Raw genomic sequence first — 15,662 nt, 5'->3', positions numbered from 1 at the left:
GAGTGTTTTTAAGATACATGATCCTCTCTGTCTCCTTTAGGACATGGCTTACATTTTCAAGGTCGTATCCTCTTTCTCCATTTGGATTTGGTTAGGGAAGGTTTACATTTCACAATGATACCTGCTGAAACAAGACATTGGTTTGGGATTCTCTGTTGCCTCAGGGCAAGTTGGTATTTCTGTCAGGTCCATCTTGTCCTGCACACAGAGCAGTGACATTGGTGTGCATCTAGCGACACTCCTAGCATTGACAATTCCATACCTTATCCTGGGCATGACTGCTGGTCCCAGGTTCACTTTGCTTACCAGGCTGTGCAAGGGGGAGGCCTGCTTCCAAAGGTAACCTCATCTCAGTGCTCCAGGGCTTTTGCAGTATGTTACACAATACAAAATTAATTAGCATCCTATCTTCACCACTGATTTAACCTCAGTCTGCTCTTAGAGGACTCTTAAGAGCTTTAGTCCCAGCTTTCATAGGTTGCTCCCATTCCATTCCCACTAGGACTGAGGCCTTCTAGGAGAACATGGTGAGTAGACCTTGCTGTTGTTCATTCCAACCCAAGCAGGATAGGAAAGAGAAATTGTAAAGGCAAAAATGAGAAGACCAGATTGAGATATAGACTGCTTAACAGTGAAGCTGTTCCATGTGAAGCTAGACATGGAAAGCAAAATAAAGAATTTATATACAATTCCCTAGCAGCAAACAGAGCTTTGGCACGCTAATAGTTACTTGGGAAGACAAATACCATAACCATGAATGTCCCCACTTTCTCGTCTATTTCCCAGAGCTTTTGGTGCTGGGTATAATGCTGTCTGGTACAGAATACCACTGTGGTCAGTTGGGATCAGAGGTGACTCCCTACATTCCTTCAGAGCCTCTCACCCACTTCCAGCCTGCTTACTGGCAGTGAATACAGGAGAGAAAGAAGGACAACTGTAAAACCTTGAATGCTGGCAAACCCTGCTCAGCAACAGCCAAAACACTGCTGTTTAACTGATGTTCTTAGTCACAAATCCAGAACACAGCCTCATACAGGCTGCTATGGAGACAACTAATTTAATTCCAGCCACAGCCTATACAAAAATAGAAAATCTAGATCTTGGCACCAGTATCCACAAGTGAGATCCACAACAGCCAAGTAAACACCAGCTCTTAGACTCATAACTTCATTGGGTTAGAACGGACTTTAAAGAGCATTAATTTCTACTCCCCCAGCTGTGGGTAGGCACACCCTCACTAGACTAAAGAACCACAGAATTGTTTCAGTTGGAACAGAATTTTAGAATCATCAAGTCCAACCCTAAACCTAACATTGCCAAGTCCACCGGCTAAAAAGGCATCAGCCTGATGGACCTGACATTTCAGGGTTCTTCCTTCCTGTTGTGTGGCCTGATGGCACACAGTGAAACACGGGATGCAGTTCTCTTCCTCTCCCTGTATCCACCTGGATGCCTCTCCCATGGGCACAGTGCACCAGACACAACCTGGGTGTCAACTGGAGCCAGCCATGTATCCTTCCTCCTCTTCACAGTGCTTAATCTCCAGCTCATACCAGGCAGCAGTAGTGTTACCGCTGAAGATCAATAGATCACGTGGACACAGGTTGAGGTATGGTGCAGAAAGAGCCGAGTTTATTTTTCCTCCCAGGATTTATAGGCTTGTGACCATGGCCAGGGATTGGATGGTCAGGATAACACTTTCTCACTGCACTGGCCATGAGAGATGCCCATCAGAAGACGTGTAACAGAAAGAATGTACACATATCTATGTTTACAGTTACTGTCCTGGGAAAGTCCTTAGAAAACCATGTCAGCAAGCTCAGAAGCTGAGCTTTCAGGGCGACACAGTAGCAGAATGGAAAAATTACCTCTTTCTTTATCCACTACCAGAAACATAAGGTCAGGTTGCTCAAAGCCCCATCCAACTTGGCCTTGAACACTTCCAGCCATGGTCCAGCCACAACTTTCCTGTTCCAGCATCTCAGCACCCTCAAAAGAAATAATTTCTCCCTTACCCACTTTATTCTTCTGGAGAATTCTACAGGGTCAGTCCATTTCCACAAGCTGGAACACCAGGATGAAATTAACCATGCCATAAAAATGATTTCAATTAACAACTTTGCCCAGGACCATAGAGTGAAGGACCACAATTAGGCAAGTCTATCATGTTCAGCACAAGACAAGGCTCACAGGTCTAGCTTCTAGCTCTGCACCTGGTACCACAACACAATTTGCCAAATTGCTACCTCCCCTTAATGAACCACTGGGCTCCAAGAGCAAATGGAAGGTGATACTACAGTATGTGTATGCTCACTCATCATCCTCAATCTGCAATCTCAGACACATGGTCTTTCATGGAGGCAGTCACTGCATAAAGTTGCCCTAAAAATGTTCTCTCATCCCCAAAATGACTTGGCAATATTGCTATCTTCTTTTGCCCAGCACTGATTGTCCCATCAGTGTTTCACTCACAGGCCCCACCCACGCAATGCACAGGTTTCTGCACAGGTATAACAATGCAGATAAGGGTAAAAACTTTTAAAAAGGTGCTTGAAGCAAGCCACATACAACTGTAATGGTACATAAAGAAGTCCATCTCACCCCCCACCTTTTCTGTGTGAGTGCTGGCATAGCTCTATGTGAGCTGGTCCAACCTCCACTAGAGGTTAAAATTACTAATTAAAATTACTAGTTAAAAACTTTTGGGAATACTGGCTCTAAAATGTGTTTCATTAGTGATAAAAAAAGGGCAGCTCTATAAGGTGCACAGAGTAACATCACTATTGGCAGTCTCTGGATAAAGAGAATTGTACTTTTTGTAGGATAATCTTGGCTTTCCTTATGAAAATTGTTTCTGCATAAGAAAGTCTGAAGAGCTGAGAATTCTAAGTTAATTCCTCATAGCAGTTTCTTTTAATACCTAACAATGCACTCTACATTTGGCATTTAAAATCCAAGGAACATGGGCACATAATATGGGAAACTACATGCAACTTTAGTTTTTGCTTTGGCAATACAAGCTTAGGAATGGGCCTTAGTCTCAGGCAACCGGGCAGGTGAGATCACTGAAATATTTCACTTGAAAACTGTTCCTGCTTTGTGAGGTGGGGAAGAATAAATCATAATGTGCATTACATTGAGTGTCATACTAAGTCATCAATTATTTGATGTTTATTGTGGTTTTCTCTGTCTGCAATGTAATTTAATGTAGTCCTTTATTTATGATGGTCCTGGGGTCATCACAAGTCCATTATAATATCTATTATCATAAAAATATTGATATACAACTCAGCCCCTGAATTATCTGTTAACACACAAAACCACTTAATGTGTAATTCCAACCTTGAAATTCTCTCAATAACTTTTCAAAATGCAAATTATGTAATGAAATCATGATGTAAATTGCCTATTACATAATTGAGTGGAGTAATTTTTCCTTACTATGAGACAGACATTTCGGTACTGGAGTGTCTCCAGAGAAGCGCATTAGAGCTGATGAAGGGTCTGGAGCACAAGTCCTGTGAGGAGTGTCTGAGGGAGATGAAGGTGCCTAGTGTGGAAAATGAAGGCTCAGAGAGGAAGTCATTGCTCTCCACAACTGCCTGAAAGGAGGCTGCAGCCAGGTGGGCTTGGTCTTTTCTCACAGGTAACAAGCACAAGGAGAAGAGGAAATGGCCTCAAGTTGCAGCAGATGAGGGCTGGATTGGATATTAGGAGAAAGTTCTTCACTGGAAGGGCAGACAAGCATTGCAACAGGCTGCCCTGCACTGGCAAGCGGTAGTACCGCTGCCTCTGGCAGTGTTAAAAAAGGTGTAGATGTGGCACTCAGGGGCTCAGGTTTAGTGGCAGATCTGGAAGTGTTACATTAACCATTGGACTTGATGAGGTTTGAGGTCTTTTGCACCCTTAATGATTTTATGATTCTAGGTAGAGGAGCCTAAGGGGAAGGCATGAAGTTGAGCTGGGGAAAAGGGGCAAGAAAGCTAACCCAGCATTTGTCCTTCTGTCTCCCATTAACCTCCCATTATTTTAAATCAGCAACAGATTGATTTCCCACATGTCAAGATGTTCTGCTGTGACAAATGCCAGGGAGCAATCTTCCTGTCTCTCTCTTGACCTATGAGCTTTTTCATTCTACTTTTCTCTCTAATCCTGCTGAATAGGTGGTCAGCATTTCACCCTTTGCCAAGGCTATCCCACCACAACTCTAGTTATTCAATTCAATAAAAATTCTCCTCCTCCAAAAGGTGAGCAAAGAGAGAAATAAAAAGTAATGACTTTATCAACTAATTAAGGTACTTAATACCATGACTGTCCTCTAAACCCCAGAAAATGTCACTGACAGATGGGCCTTTTTGAAATTTGCGAGTATGCCAAAGCAAAGCAAGTTGAAAACTCGGAGGTTTTGCGAGCTTTTGCCTATTTAATTCCTGGGAAAAGAAGTTGCAAGAAGTTTGTGAGCCCCTTTCAAATGTACTTACTGATGCTGCATGAGATATTAGTCCCATGACACCCCAAGTGAAATTTGATTTTGCTAACCACTTGCATCTTATACAAGTACTTTAAAGTTAGTCCACAGGCTTGGGAGAGATCTTATCACTCTACAACAGCCTGAAAGGAGCTTGTAGAAAGGTACAGATCCATCTCTTCTCACAGGTGACAAGTGACAGGACAAGAGGAAATGGCCTCAAGCTACGCCTGGGGAGATTCAGGCTGGACATTGGAATGAATTTCTTCACTGAAAGGGTTTTCAAGCACTGGAATGGGCTTCCCAGGAAGGTGTTTGAGGAAAAAATGGCTGCTCTACTCACTGCTGTAGTTCAGCTATCAATGTTGCATTCAGTCATAAATTGTACTTGATGACTTTGAGATGTTTTCCAGCCTAAATATGTGATTCATTGCACTAATTTCAAGAAACTAACACACAGATTTGTGGGGTGGAATTTTTTGCTGTTAATTTACCATGAGTGAATGGAGAGCGCTGTATGCTTAATCTGAAAAATACAACAAAATGGGATTTAGACCTCAAGTCTGTGACATCAATGAGAAAAAATTCTGAGTTTTAGTAACCTTTCACCCTGTTTACATCTAGCTGAACCTCCCTTCTGCTGGTGTTATTTCAATGTGACCATGGCTAGATCACTCATTTCACCTGAGATTTCCCTGCAGAGCTCTGCTCTGAGCATTTGACCTGTGACAGAGAGCTGAGATAAAGGCATGGCCCCACATGGGTATCCCATTTCCTTGACACAGACAGGTGAGTGAGATGGATTTTCAAGAGACCTGCACATAATGCTGGTGGGTGGCTGGGAATAACATGTTTACCCTTCATTTCTATCTTTGTTTCTCTCCACCTCCTCCATCTGTCTTGCCACCTGTTGTCGGTGTCTGCTGCATCTTATCTTCAACAGCTGCAAAGAAATGTTCTTTAGGATATTTTTAAGGTATATAGGTGCACCACAAATCTTCCAAGCCCATAGTAACAAGCAGCTCAGCAGCTGCAGGGCTATGCTGTCTTTCACACTGCTGGTGAGGATACTTGGAGATTTTGTGGCTGTAGGCCCACATCTGCTCACCTCTTTTTTCTAGAAGGGATACAAATACAAAGGGATGACCACTGTGGGACAGCATTTATATTCTGGATTGCACTATTGCATAGCTTCTCAGACTGCAGAGCAAAATTACTCAAGGTAGCTGCAGCTGTGGAATTTGAAAGAATTTTTACTTCAAGACAGAAAATTGACATCCTCTTAAGTCTATTATGCACCTCAGCTAGACAGAAGAGAAAATTTTTATCACCACATAGAGAAGCGAACCTCAGAAATTACCACTTCTGACATGCTAAAACATTTTTACTAAATTTTACTTTTCTTAGGTATCTTTCTCAATATTATTTTTTTTCCATGTTAATTGTATGATGACCACACTAACTAAAGCTGATACAAGCTTTATATATATGTATGTTATATATAAGAGAAAACCTACTTTTTGCTCCTTCAAGCTTAGGAATGCTTTTAAAACCATTACCCAAACCTTTTGTTGACTGTTGTCTTACTTTATTTCAACACAGGCCTCTTATCTGCAATCTGGGGAGTATGTACAATGTCCACTGTGGCAGCTCCTTGGGTGTGGTTCTGTCCTATGTAAATACATATATTCCCCTCATGGGTTGCACTGCACCTCCCAGGTCACCCCTGCTTGTCAGTACTCCAAACTACCTCTGTTACATCAGGGGTGTACTTTTTTTTTTAACCTTTACTGCCCTGGGAGGGTACAATTATGCCACTTCTCATTTGCAGTTCTTTGGCCTGTACCTGCATTTATATAATCTTTTGAGGGGTGGCAGGGGCTACCATCACTGTGTAGATACTGATAAAGACAGACATACTGTTCAGCTTCTGTGTGGCACAAAGGCTTGTTACACAAAAAACTGCTAAGAGAAAGGTCACATTTATAACTCTGTTTTGGGTATTGACAGGAGCAAATTCAGTGGGAGCATACTGGACATTTCCATCACTTTTTGCACACCCTACTGCACACCCTACCACACCCAGATGAGATTTCTGCCTTCCCAAACCAATGAATCATAGGTGTTGCACCTCTGGTAACAATTTTTAACCCAAACTGCTGCAGAAGCTGAAGCCTGGCTTACAACACCTTAGAGCATTGGCCCCTCTGCTGTTGATATGAGAGAGAGAGAGAGAGAGAGACAAACATGGAACATTTCTGGTGGAGATTTTACACAGAATTAATTGCATGTACCACCTCTACCTGGGGAGGGCTGTGGGTGCAGCCAGGATGACCCCTGATGGCTGATCCTGCCCGCTGGCCTCCCACTCTCCTCCACTGTGCCCCCTGTGCTGGGGTGAGGCTGGCGTCGAGCTCCTTGCAATTTTGGCCTCTCAAGATTTGAGGTCCTCAAGACTTGAACCAAACTTTGCAATGTTGTCTTTTTTTCAGTTGTTGATCAGTAGCTGTAGCTGAAGAGCTATGATTAAGCAATTGCACTGTGAATGTTGCATGTTTAGCTCACCTTTTGTTTTGAGGAAAGAGAGGACAATCCCAAGATGAATGGACCCTCTGGATGAGCTGCCAGGAGTGAAGGCAGCAGGAGGGGGCAGTAATTGAGGGAAGGTAATTCCAGCACTGGATGGCCGAGATCAGTCTCACTGACCACCAAACCCTGACCCAAAGGGAGGGAAGAACCATGACTGCAGACTAACCACTGGATCTTGGAAAAGCACGAGATAAACCAGCAAACAGGGGTTTGAGTACTAATTAGGAGAAAAGTACAACACGCAGCAAACAAATGCTGATGCCTTTGTTTCTTAAAAGGTATAAATAGTGTAGAGGTTTGGTGATCACAGAACCAGCCTTTCGTGGGTTACCTCCTGATTCCCTGCTTTGAGCAAGCTAGAAAAAAGGCGAAATACTGCATCACAGAAGCGTTAGGGTTGGAAGGGACTTTTGTAGCTCATCCAGTCCAAAGTCCCCGCTGAGGCAGGATCACCCAGAGCAGGTGATACGGGAACATATCTAGTTGGGCTTTGAATGGCTCCAGAGAGGGGCACTCCACACCCTCCCCGGGCAGCCTGCTCCACTGCCCTGTCACTCTCAGCATACGGAAGTTCTGCGCCAGACCAAGCGGAGGTGGAAGAGGCCGCGCCCCGCTCCGTCCGGGGCCCCTGTCCCGCCTCCGAAACCCGCCCAGGCCGTGTGAGGGGAGGGGGGCGGGGCGTCCGTCAGACCCCGCCCCAGACCCTGCCCCCAGCGGCCCGCCGAGCCGCCAGGGGGCGCTGCCGCCGCTTTGCCCGTCGCCGCCGAGGCCGCGGGGCCGGTGCGGGAGCTCACGATGGAGGCGCCCCCGGTGACCATGATGCCCGTCACGGGCGGCACCATCAACATGATGGAGTACCTGCTCCAAGGTGGGCGGCCGCGGGGTCGCGCAGCGCGGGCAGCCGCGGGCAGCGGCGGGGGGGAGGGGCTGCTGGCGCCGCGCACGGGCGGGCCGGAGCGCGCTGGGACGGCCGCGCTGCGGAGGGTGAGCCCAGCTCGGCCTGGGGGGAGGCGATGATCGCGGCGCTGTCTCCGCAGGGAGCGTGCTGGACCAGAGCCTGGAGAGCCTCCTGCACCGCCTGCGCGGGTTGTGCGACAACATGGAGCCCGAGACCTTTCTGGACCACGAGATGGTGTTCCTGCTGAAAGGGCAGCAGGCCAGCCCCTTCGTGCTGCGCGCTCGGCGCTCCATGGACAAGAGCGGGATGCCGTGGCACCTGCGCTATCTGGGACAGCCCGAAATAGGCGACAAGAACCGCCAAGCGCTGGTGCGCAACTGCGTGGACATCGCCACGTCCGACAACCTGACGGACTTCCTGGTGGAGATGGGCTTCCGCATGGACCACGAGTTCGTGGCCAAAGGGCACGTGTTCCGCAAGGGCATCATGAAGATCATGGTGTACAAGATCTTCCGCATACTGATGCCGGGAAACACGGAGAGCATTGAGCCGCTCTCCCTCTCCTACTTGGTGGAGCTCAACGTGGTCGCGCCAGGAGGACAGGACATTGTTTCTGATGACATGAGGAACTTTGCTGAGCAGCTGAAGCCTCTAGTACACCTGGAGAAAATTGACCCCAAAAGACTAATGTGACAAAATCTAGGCGATTAAGGCACTGGTTTTGTGTTTCAGAAAAGGATGTTTTTCTAAAAAGCTTTTTGTGGGCAAATCAAAACAGAAGGGAATAAAGTACTAAATATCGGTTTTGTCAGTTGCAATTAGTAAGTGCGGTTTTCTTTCACTTGCGAATATGAACAGAAGTGGACACTTTAAATTAGCACTGTTCAAAAAATCAGTAAATGTTAATACTGATAGTTTTTCTTCTCTTGCAAGGGAGATAGCCTAAAAAGCCTATTTCCTAACACTTTAAAAATGTCAGACTTAATGGAATTCATTCCTCTGTGTACCCAGATCCCACTGCTATCGTAAGTTTCTTCAGAGCACCATTTGAGCACCTAGTCATCCAAAATTTGTCTTTTCAGTAATATATGAAATTAATACCCTTTAATGCAGGAGGTACTGTCTCACACAGTCATAAACACAGAAACTGCTCTATAAAAGAGCAACTAACAGTACACCTCTTCACCAAAGCTTATGTGACAGGAACAGCTACTTGTTAAGGAAACTGTTTCTTCTGATGTAACCAAAGTTAGAAGTGAAAGAAAATCTAGTAATATTAACGTTTGCAAGTGGTTTTCATATCTTTTAACATGTTCCATTATTTTCAGTGGAATTAATTAGGACAGTTTTAGTTAATTAGAAAGTAAATTGCAGGGTACTTTTTATTACTGGACTTTTCACAGCTGACAGCTATATTGAAGTGTTAAGTGCTTTTTATTAAAAAAATTATTACAAAAAAAATTAGCAGCTGCTATTTGAATTACTGGTGATTTTACTTAGCACTTCTCTTGATAGTAGGATGGTTAGTTACCCTAGTATTGCAGTAATAATCCAGTGTCATTTAAATTAAATTTGAGAGTTTTCAATTACAGTTCAGTCAAAAAAAAGATTGGGAAAGATAAAGGAGTTCATTTAAATTTCTCAGGTTCTTTACAGAGGACAATTTTAACCACTGCTAAAGTATACCAGCTTCTGTCAGAGACGCTGCCACCCTTCAGCAGTCCCAAGTGATTTATGAAACAACTCAAGGCAGAGGCCATTCTCAGAAAAACCTTCAAAATGTTTTAAATAAACAGCTCCATGTTCAACTGGTTCAGTGCCAACATCCCACTGCCACAGGCTCTAGTGTGGGGCGTGGGGAAGCCTCAAGTACTTGAGCACCCTCGGCTGAAGACCACAGTGAGGCATCACCAGCTCATTACCTAGACTACAGCTAATTTCTGGAGGGTACAAACACACCTACAATTCTGTTCATACTTGGGCATGACTCACCCTCACCAAGACAGCACACTATCCTGGGCCTCCGAGCTGGAATTCCTTCATACACAGGGCGTAACTTCCTAAGAGCTGCATGTGCCAGGCTGCTCCATGGTTGAGTTGCGGTCCTGCCCCAGGAAATCGGAATCCTCTGGGCTGCTGTCATATTTTGCCACTCTTAGCACTGGTTAAGAATCACTTGCTACAGACTTGTACAATCTGTGGCTTGTCTCTTGGCACACAAAAGTTTAGGAAGTCTTGTGGGTGACAACAGGTCCAACTATTGATCAATCCAAATTAATAAATAACTTTAAAAATATTATTTTTAAGGAGAATTAGTTTAAACCCTGAAAAGGCATGTGTGCCAAGAGAAGAGCTTACTGAATCAATGGCTACAGCTGGGGACACTTTGAGGTTGCTAATGCTCAGAGGTGTTCCTTTCTTCAAACAAAATGTATTTTTCTCCTCCTATAAAACTTAGCTTATTAATGGTGGAGACTGAAGATGGTTAGTATTAGTAATACACATCAGTAAATTGTATGGCATAGCCTCAATTATCACTTGTCATCCAGGGTCAAATTATATTGTAGTTACACAAAAATGCTCAACATCTCCTTACTGGAAATCATGCAATTTTAAAATTATAAGTTATGGGACCATGAATGTGAAATGTGACTTTTTTTCTTTCTTTTTTTTTTTTTTAAATTTAGGGGTTTTCTTTATGCCAGGGAAAATAGCTGCATTCTCTAAGGTCAGAGGTTACCTCAGGACTCTCTATTTTTTGCAATATATTACAAGAGGCCTGACACAGCTGAGCTTAAGTTTTTTTGCTGTTCAAGTAATGCCTTATTTTACTTCAAACTGTTCTTCCAGTCCTGTGTACCTGTAAGTACTGATTGTTATGTAAAGAAGTAGAAATCACTGTATAACAAATAAAGGTAGAATTGTGATTGATCCATTAGGCACCACCTATTTCTCCTGTTAAGAAAACTGGCTCATGGAAGCTCATCTCAGTTACGAAATATTACTCTTACTTTGGAAAAGCTGTAAGCTTACCCTTTGGCACATCTTAGTCCTGGATTGCTGTTCTTCCCATGGAAGTTCCCACAATCTTGTTATTCCCTACAAATGAAGAGCTGACATACTCTGGGAGTGCTCAATATTATAACTACACTGTACCAGGAGCACCTTTTAACACCCCTCTAATTGCTCGCACAAAATGATCTTTTCAATGTATAAACTAATGTGGCATTCAGGTTTTCGTCTCAGTAACCTCAGTAAAACAACTGCTTTCCTGTTAAATGTTTTCCATGCACTAGAATATTGTATATAACTTTATTAATGATTTTAAAGGTAAAATTGGTTAAAAGGTAAAATATTTTAAGTTTCTCCAAACATTGGAAAGTTAAAAATAACGAGAAGCCAAGATTTTTCTTCATAATTTTTAATACTTTTAAATACTGGTTTTAAATTTGTGATTGTAACATGTAAGAGCCAACTTCTTTAAATTTTTAAAACTTATCATTAGGATCATAAAGCTATTATAGAACAGTTACAACTCTACACACTCAAGGTACTCAAAAATATGATTCATGTTTTAAATCTGTAAATGAACAGTGGCAATTCAAATACAGCATTATCTTTACAACTTGACAAAAATACAGGTGGACAATCTGATTAGAGAGAATCTGCACAACTTCAGATAAGCCAGCTTAGCCCAATTAAGTAAAAGGTAAAGTTTTTTCAAAGTGCATTACATTTTTCACAGATAAACTTGTCAAAGATTTTCAGGTTCTCAGACAGAATAACAACGACCATCTCATCTTCATTCCCAGTACAAGTTCTATCAAGTCATGTCCTTCAGATTTAGTTTTGCAACATCCAAATTCTCCAAACAGATGCAGATATCCAGAGCACAATATCTGATGATTGTTTCATTTTCAGCCTTTTGAACTGGTTCAGCTTATAAAATAACCATTCTAGAGTCAGAAGCTGCTTCTGCAAAGACCACCACAGCTGCATTAACACTCTTGATCTGTGAACAGGAAGAAATGAACTCAGAGCGCATAGACCTGGCAGTGACTGACAAGAGGGATGGGCTCAAGAGACAGGGTAAATTGTATAAAACCATGAAAGCAACATCCCTTCCAGAAGAAAGGATCTAATGGTTACTCACACAATCTGAGAGGCCTACTGCCTTTTGAAATTATTTTTTCAGAGGTCCATTAATAATGACTTCTCAGTCATGTAACTCCTTCCATAGTCTTTAAAAAGCCTCTTACAAATCTGATTGGGCAGGGCTAGCTACAGTGAAGTAACAGTGCCTTTATCTAAAAGTAAAACATACTCTTTACAAATAGTATCTGTAGTGTCATTTTATTTACAGAGTAAATCGCAAAATTACATCACATTTAGTGCAAACGCAACTAATGATATAAGTTTATATACTGCTTTGTAAACTTTCCATACCTTTGTAAAATAAAGCTATCCTATTAAATTAATAAACTTGCCTATGTTCCAACAATTACCAGAAATGGCAAATAAGGAGTTAAACTCTTTATATTTTGGACTTTTTTGTCAAGTTCCCATCAGTGGCTATGGTGGAATGTACCACTGCTTAGTTGATTGTAAAAAGAGGAAGTACATTTGAGGTATAAGATTTTGTTTTTTAACGTTGGTATATAAAATGCTCACTGGTGATACAGTAAAGATGTACAAATTTTCATCTTATTTGCCTTACTAACATTACCATTAGGCACTTTTCTACATATTCAAATGAACAGAATAACTCTGTAATAAGGCATATTCCATGCACACCATTAGAGAAAGGCAAATAAAAAGGGAAGAGTTATGGAGCATGAAATCTGCATGCATGTGTAATTATGTGTTAGGTACGGCTTCATCTCTACAGAGAAGATGAACAGAGAAGTTTTTCAACATTGTGCAGATCACATTGAATCGTTTACCGAATCTTCACTAAGTTACTGTATTATCTCTCTTTTCAGGCACCCATCACACTATATCTAATAAATTTGACTTTCAGCTTTCTTTAGAATATATCTGCAACTTTTTTCCTCAAGATACAGTTTAGTGTAACACTGAATAGTCTCTGAAGAGTCTCCAACTACAGGACATGGGTAAAAGACCTCACAGTCAGTACTACCCGACACAGTCCTCTCCTAACAAGTATCTCCAGAATCAAAGGCAGGCAAACATCTGACATTTAAATTTTCACAGCAGCTAAAGGGAACCTTCCAGGAAGAATTATGCATTGTTATAGTTCTGATGGGTTTTTTTATCAAGAGGCAAATAATTTTCTACATGAATCTCATAGCACAGCTTTATTGAGATGAGGAAAATACATGCAGGATCTGAAAATAATGTACTCATCCTCAATCCAGACTGGGAATGTTGTTTTATGTAATCCAAATTACTTCAATAAATATTACAATGTACCTTCTCACAGCTTTGGGAAAGCCCCAGATATCCAAGAAAGCAGTCCACAGATAGCATGGACAGATATCTCCTAGGTTTTAGGCAGTCTCTTGCCCTCTCAAACAGAATCTTTCTAGATATTTCTGGATTATGTTTAATAACAAAAAAATCTGCAGCACATATTACATAACTAAAAAATACAATAGAAATATAAAGATATCTGGAAAAAAATAAAGCTTTTCACACTCTTACTCCTTCAGAACTAAAGATCGTCATAAGAGTAAGACAATAGAAAAGGCAAAGTCATAAGGATATTGACAGCCCTCAGATATTAACTGGCATTTTATGTAACAAGATGATTCATTCATTATAGAAACCAGCAGCAATGAACTGTGATTATACAAAGCAAAACAAAACCTACCAACAAATTACCTTGGTTTTACTGAAGCCACTCCTCTCAACACCCCCAAAATACTACACAGATTTTTGTGCATATAAAGCACATACAGTATGCTATATGTGCATTTGTTTCTTGTGCTTTTTACACATGCACAAAAACTGCACAAGTATCTTAGGAAGGTTGGCAATGAAATTCTACAACTTGTTTAAAATTAACACAATAGCCCATGTTGGTGATTCAAAGTTGTACGCAGTCTTCTTCTAAAGCAAGCAAATAAAAAATAGAGCCATATACATGTTATCAATACATGTGTTTATAATTACACACTGCTTCAGCAAGAAAGTTAGCATGAGAGAGCTATTGTTAAATATTCAGCTCCATGTTGTTGCAACACTTCTTCATTTCAGTATACAAAGCCTAGAACCTGGGCCATAAAAAGACTGTAGATCCTTCGTTCCAGCATGGAGTGCTCTATGCATGATCACTTCTCCAATGTGGAATGCTCACCCAGTCTTGTTCTGATTGCTGCAGGTAAGATAAGAAAAGAATACAGCACTGAAAAGTTTGTATACTACTAGTAAAATGAACTTGTTTAACACCTTAACTATCATCAGGACTGCTATGATCATTTGTTAACTATTGGCTTGTGTTTTTAATGCTTTACCTACACTAGTTCTCTAACAGTTCATGTTTAAAACTGTGAATCATTACAGGGATACCTGTCACAGAAGAATGAAACAACAAAGACTTTTGGAGTCTGACACAGTATATAGAAGCCAAAAATAGAAGTAACCTATACATAGAAAATGTGAGAGACACTCATTTTCAGATGTGACTGAATGATGCTGTAACACTAGCACAACTAAACAAAATCCTGTGGTTTGGCATGACACTTACAGAAAATGAAATACGTAGCAGGAGTCTAAACTAACAAAAATTAGTTAAAGCCTTATTTAATACTAAGGGGCTCAGATAGCCTTGAAGTGATCAAGAAATCTTCTTCTAATGTCCTATCATCATCATAAATAAAGTTCAAACAACTTTAGATTAGCCAATAACCTGTACCATTAAAAATATATCCACTGACTTCAGAAAGCATCTGGAAATCCTTTCTCTTTCCTAGGTTCATCAGAAAGGCTAAAAACTTCAGTTGTTGTCTTCTAAATGTTCTAGTGATTCATGTTGGTCTGTCAGTAAAGTTCCATTATTAAAAATCCTAAGTCAAAACTACTCTGTCAATAGAAAAGAAAACTGAAATGTACTAACAGTCTATGAAATATGCTTTTTTAAAAGTAGAATTTAAGTTATAAAAACCTTATGAGGCTCTAGAGTAACTTTGGTATGTATTTTTTCAGAACAAGTGCAAAATGCCTGTGATACTTGGAAAAAAACAGTACTTCATCCTGTTTTACTTCTATGTAAACTGGACAGACATGTATGCAAAAACTTGAAACCAATAAAACCAATAAAAGTCTATGAAAAGTAATGTTCACTGACTTGTGCAGCCTGTACACACAAATTACATGACCGTTTTAAAAAAGTGTATTGCATACTAAAGCAAGCACTGAAGCCCTGCTAATCATGTAAGACATTTCTAGATTTTATACTTCATCTGGCCTTTAAAATGGTGAGCTAAGAATTGTAAAAGTATGTATACCTGCTAGTACTAGAACAAAATAGGCTTTCCTGCTGTTTTCTCTTGCACGTACGATGTAAAACGCTTTAAGAACTTTGGATATTCTCGTTTAGCCACTGCCCGTAACACTGATGCTGGTGCCCATCCTCCTGGGTTCACTAGAAGTAAGCAGAAAGAAGGACATTGAAATAAAGCAACTCCACTAAATACTGAAAACGTAAATTTTAGTTCATTACTTCTATAACTCTTCCTGAAGTAA

The 15,662-nt window shown here is 41.4% G+C and overlaps 2 protein-coding genes across 6 annotated transcripts in view; one reads left to right on the top strand and one right to left on the bottom strand.

Moving 5' to 3' along the window:
* Positions 1 to 7,788: 7,788 nt before the first annotated feature.
* Positions 7,789 to 10,886, top strand: MED18 (mediator complex subunit 18). Its single transcript, XM_015652288.3, has 2 exons — positions 7,789 to 7,925; positions 8,095 to 10,886. The coding sequence occupies exons 1-2, from the start codon at positions 7,853 to 7,855 to the stop codon at positions 8,646 to 8,648; spliced, it is 627 nt and encodes a 208-aa protein (XP_015507774.1). The 5' UTR covers positions 7,789 to 7,852; the 3' UTR covers positions 8,649 to 10,886.
* Positions 10,887 to 11,360: 474 nt separating this feature from the next.
* CERT1 (ceramide transporter 1) overlaps positions 11,361 to 15,662 on the bottom strand; it is a 79,718-nt gene continuing 75,416 nt past the window's right edge. For all 5 annotated transcript variants that reach the window (XM_015652263.2, XM_033520312.1, XM_015652264.3 and 2 more), the window contains 2 exons: positions 15,425 to 15,561; positions 11,361 to 14,292 (listed from right to left, as the gene is read on the bottom strand). In XM_015652263.2, the coding sequence (XP_015507749.2) occupies positions 15,434 to 15,561 (128 nt within the window). In that variant the 3' untranslated portion in view covers positions 11,361 to 14,292; positions 15,425 to 15,433. The remainder of the gene's footprint in view (positions 14,293 to 15,424; positions 15,562 to 15,662) is intronic.

This window comes from Parus major, chromosome Z, assembly GCF_001522545.3.
Source record: "Parus major isolate Abel chromosome Z, Parus_major1.1, whole genome shotgun sequence".
NCBI lineage: Eukaryota > Metazoa > Chordata > Aves > Passeriformes > Paridae > Parus > Parus major.
This window is presented reverse-complemented; position numbering and strand designations above follow the sequence as displayed.

What these genes read in the sequence shown, in the direction of transcription:
- MED18 (XM_015652288.3), top strand. Translation starts at nt 7,853, where the DNA reads ATGGAGGCGCCCCCGGTGACCATGATGCCCGTCACGGGCGGCACCATC. An exon ending in GATGGAGTACCTGCTCCAAG is followed by an intron (nt 7,926 to 8,094) that starts GTGGGCGGCCGC and finishes CTGTCTCCGCAG; the next exon opens with GGAGCGTGCTGGACCAGAGC.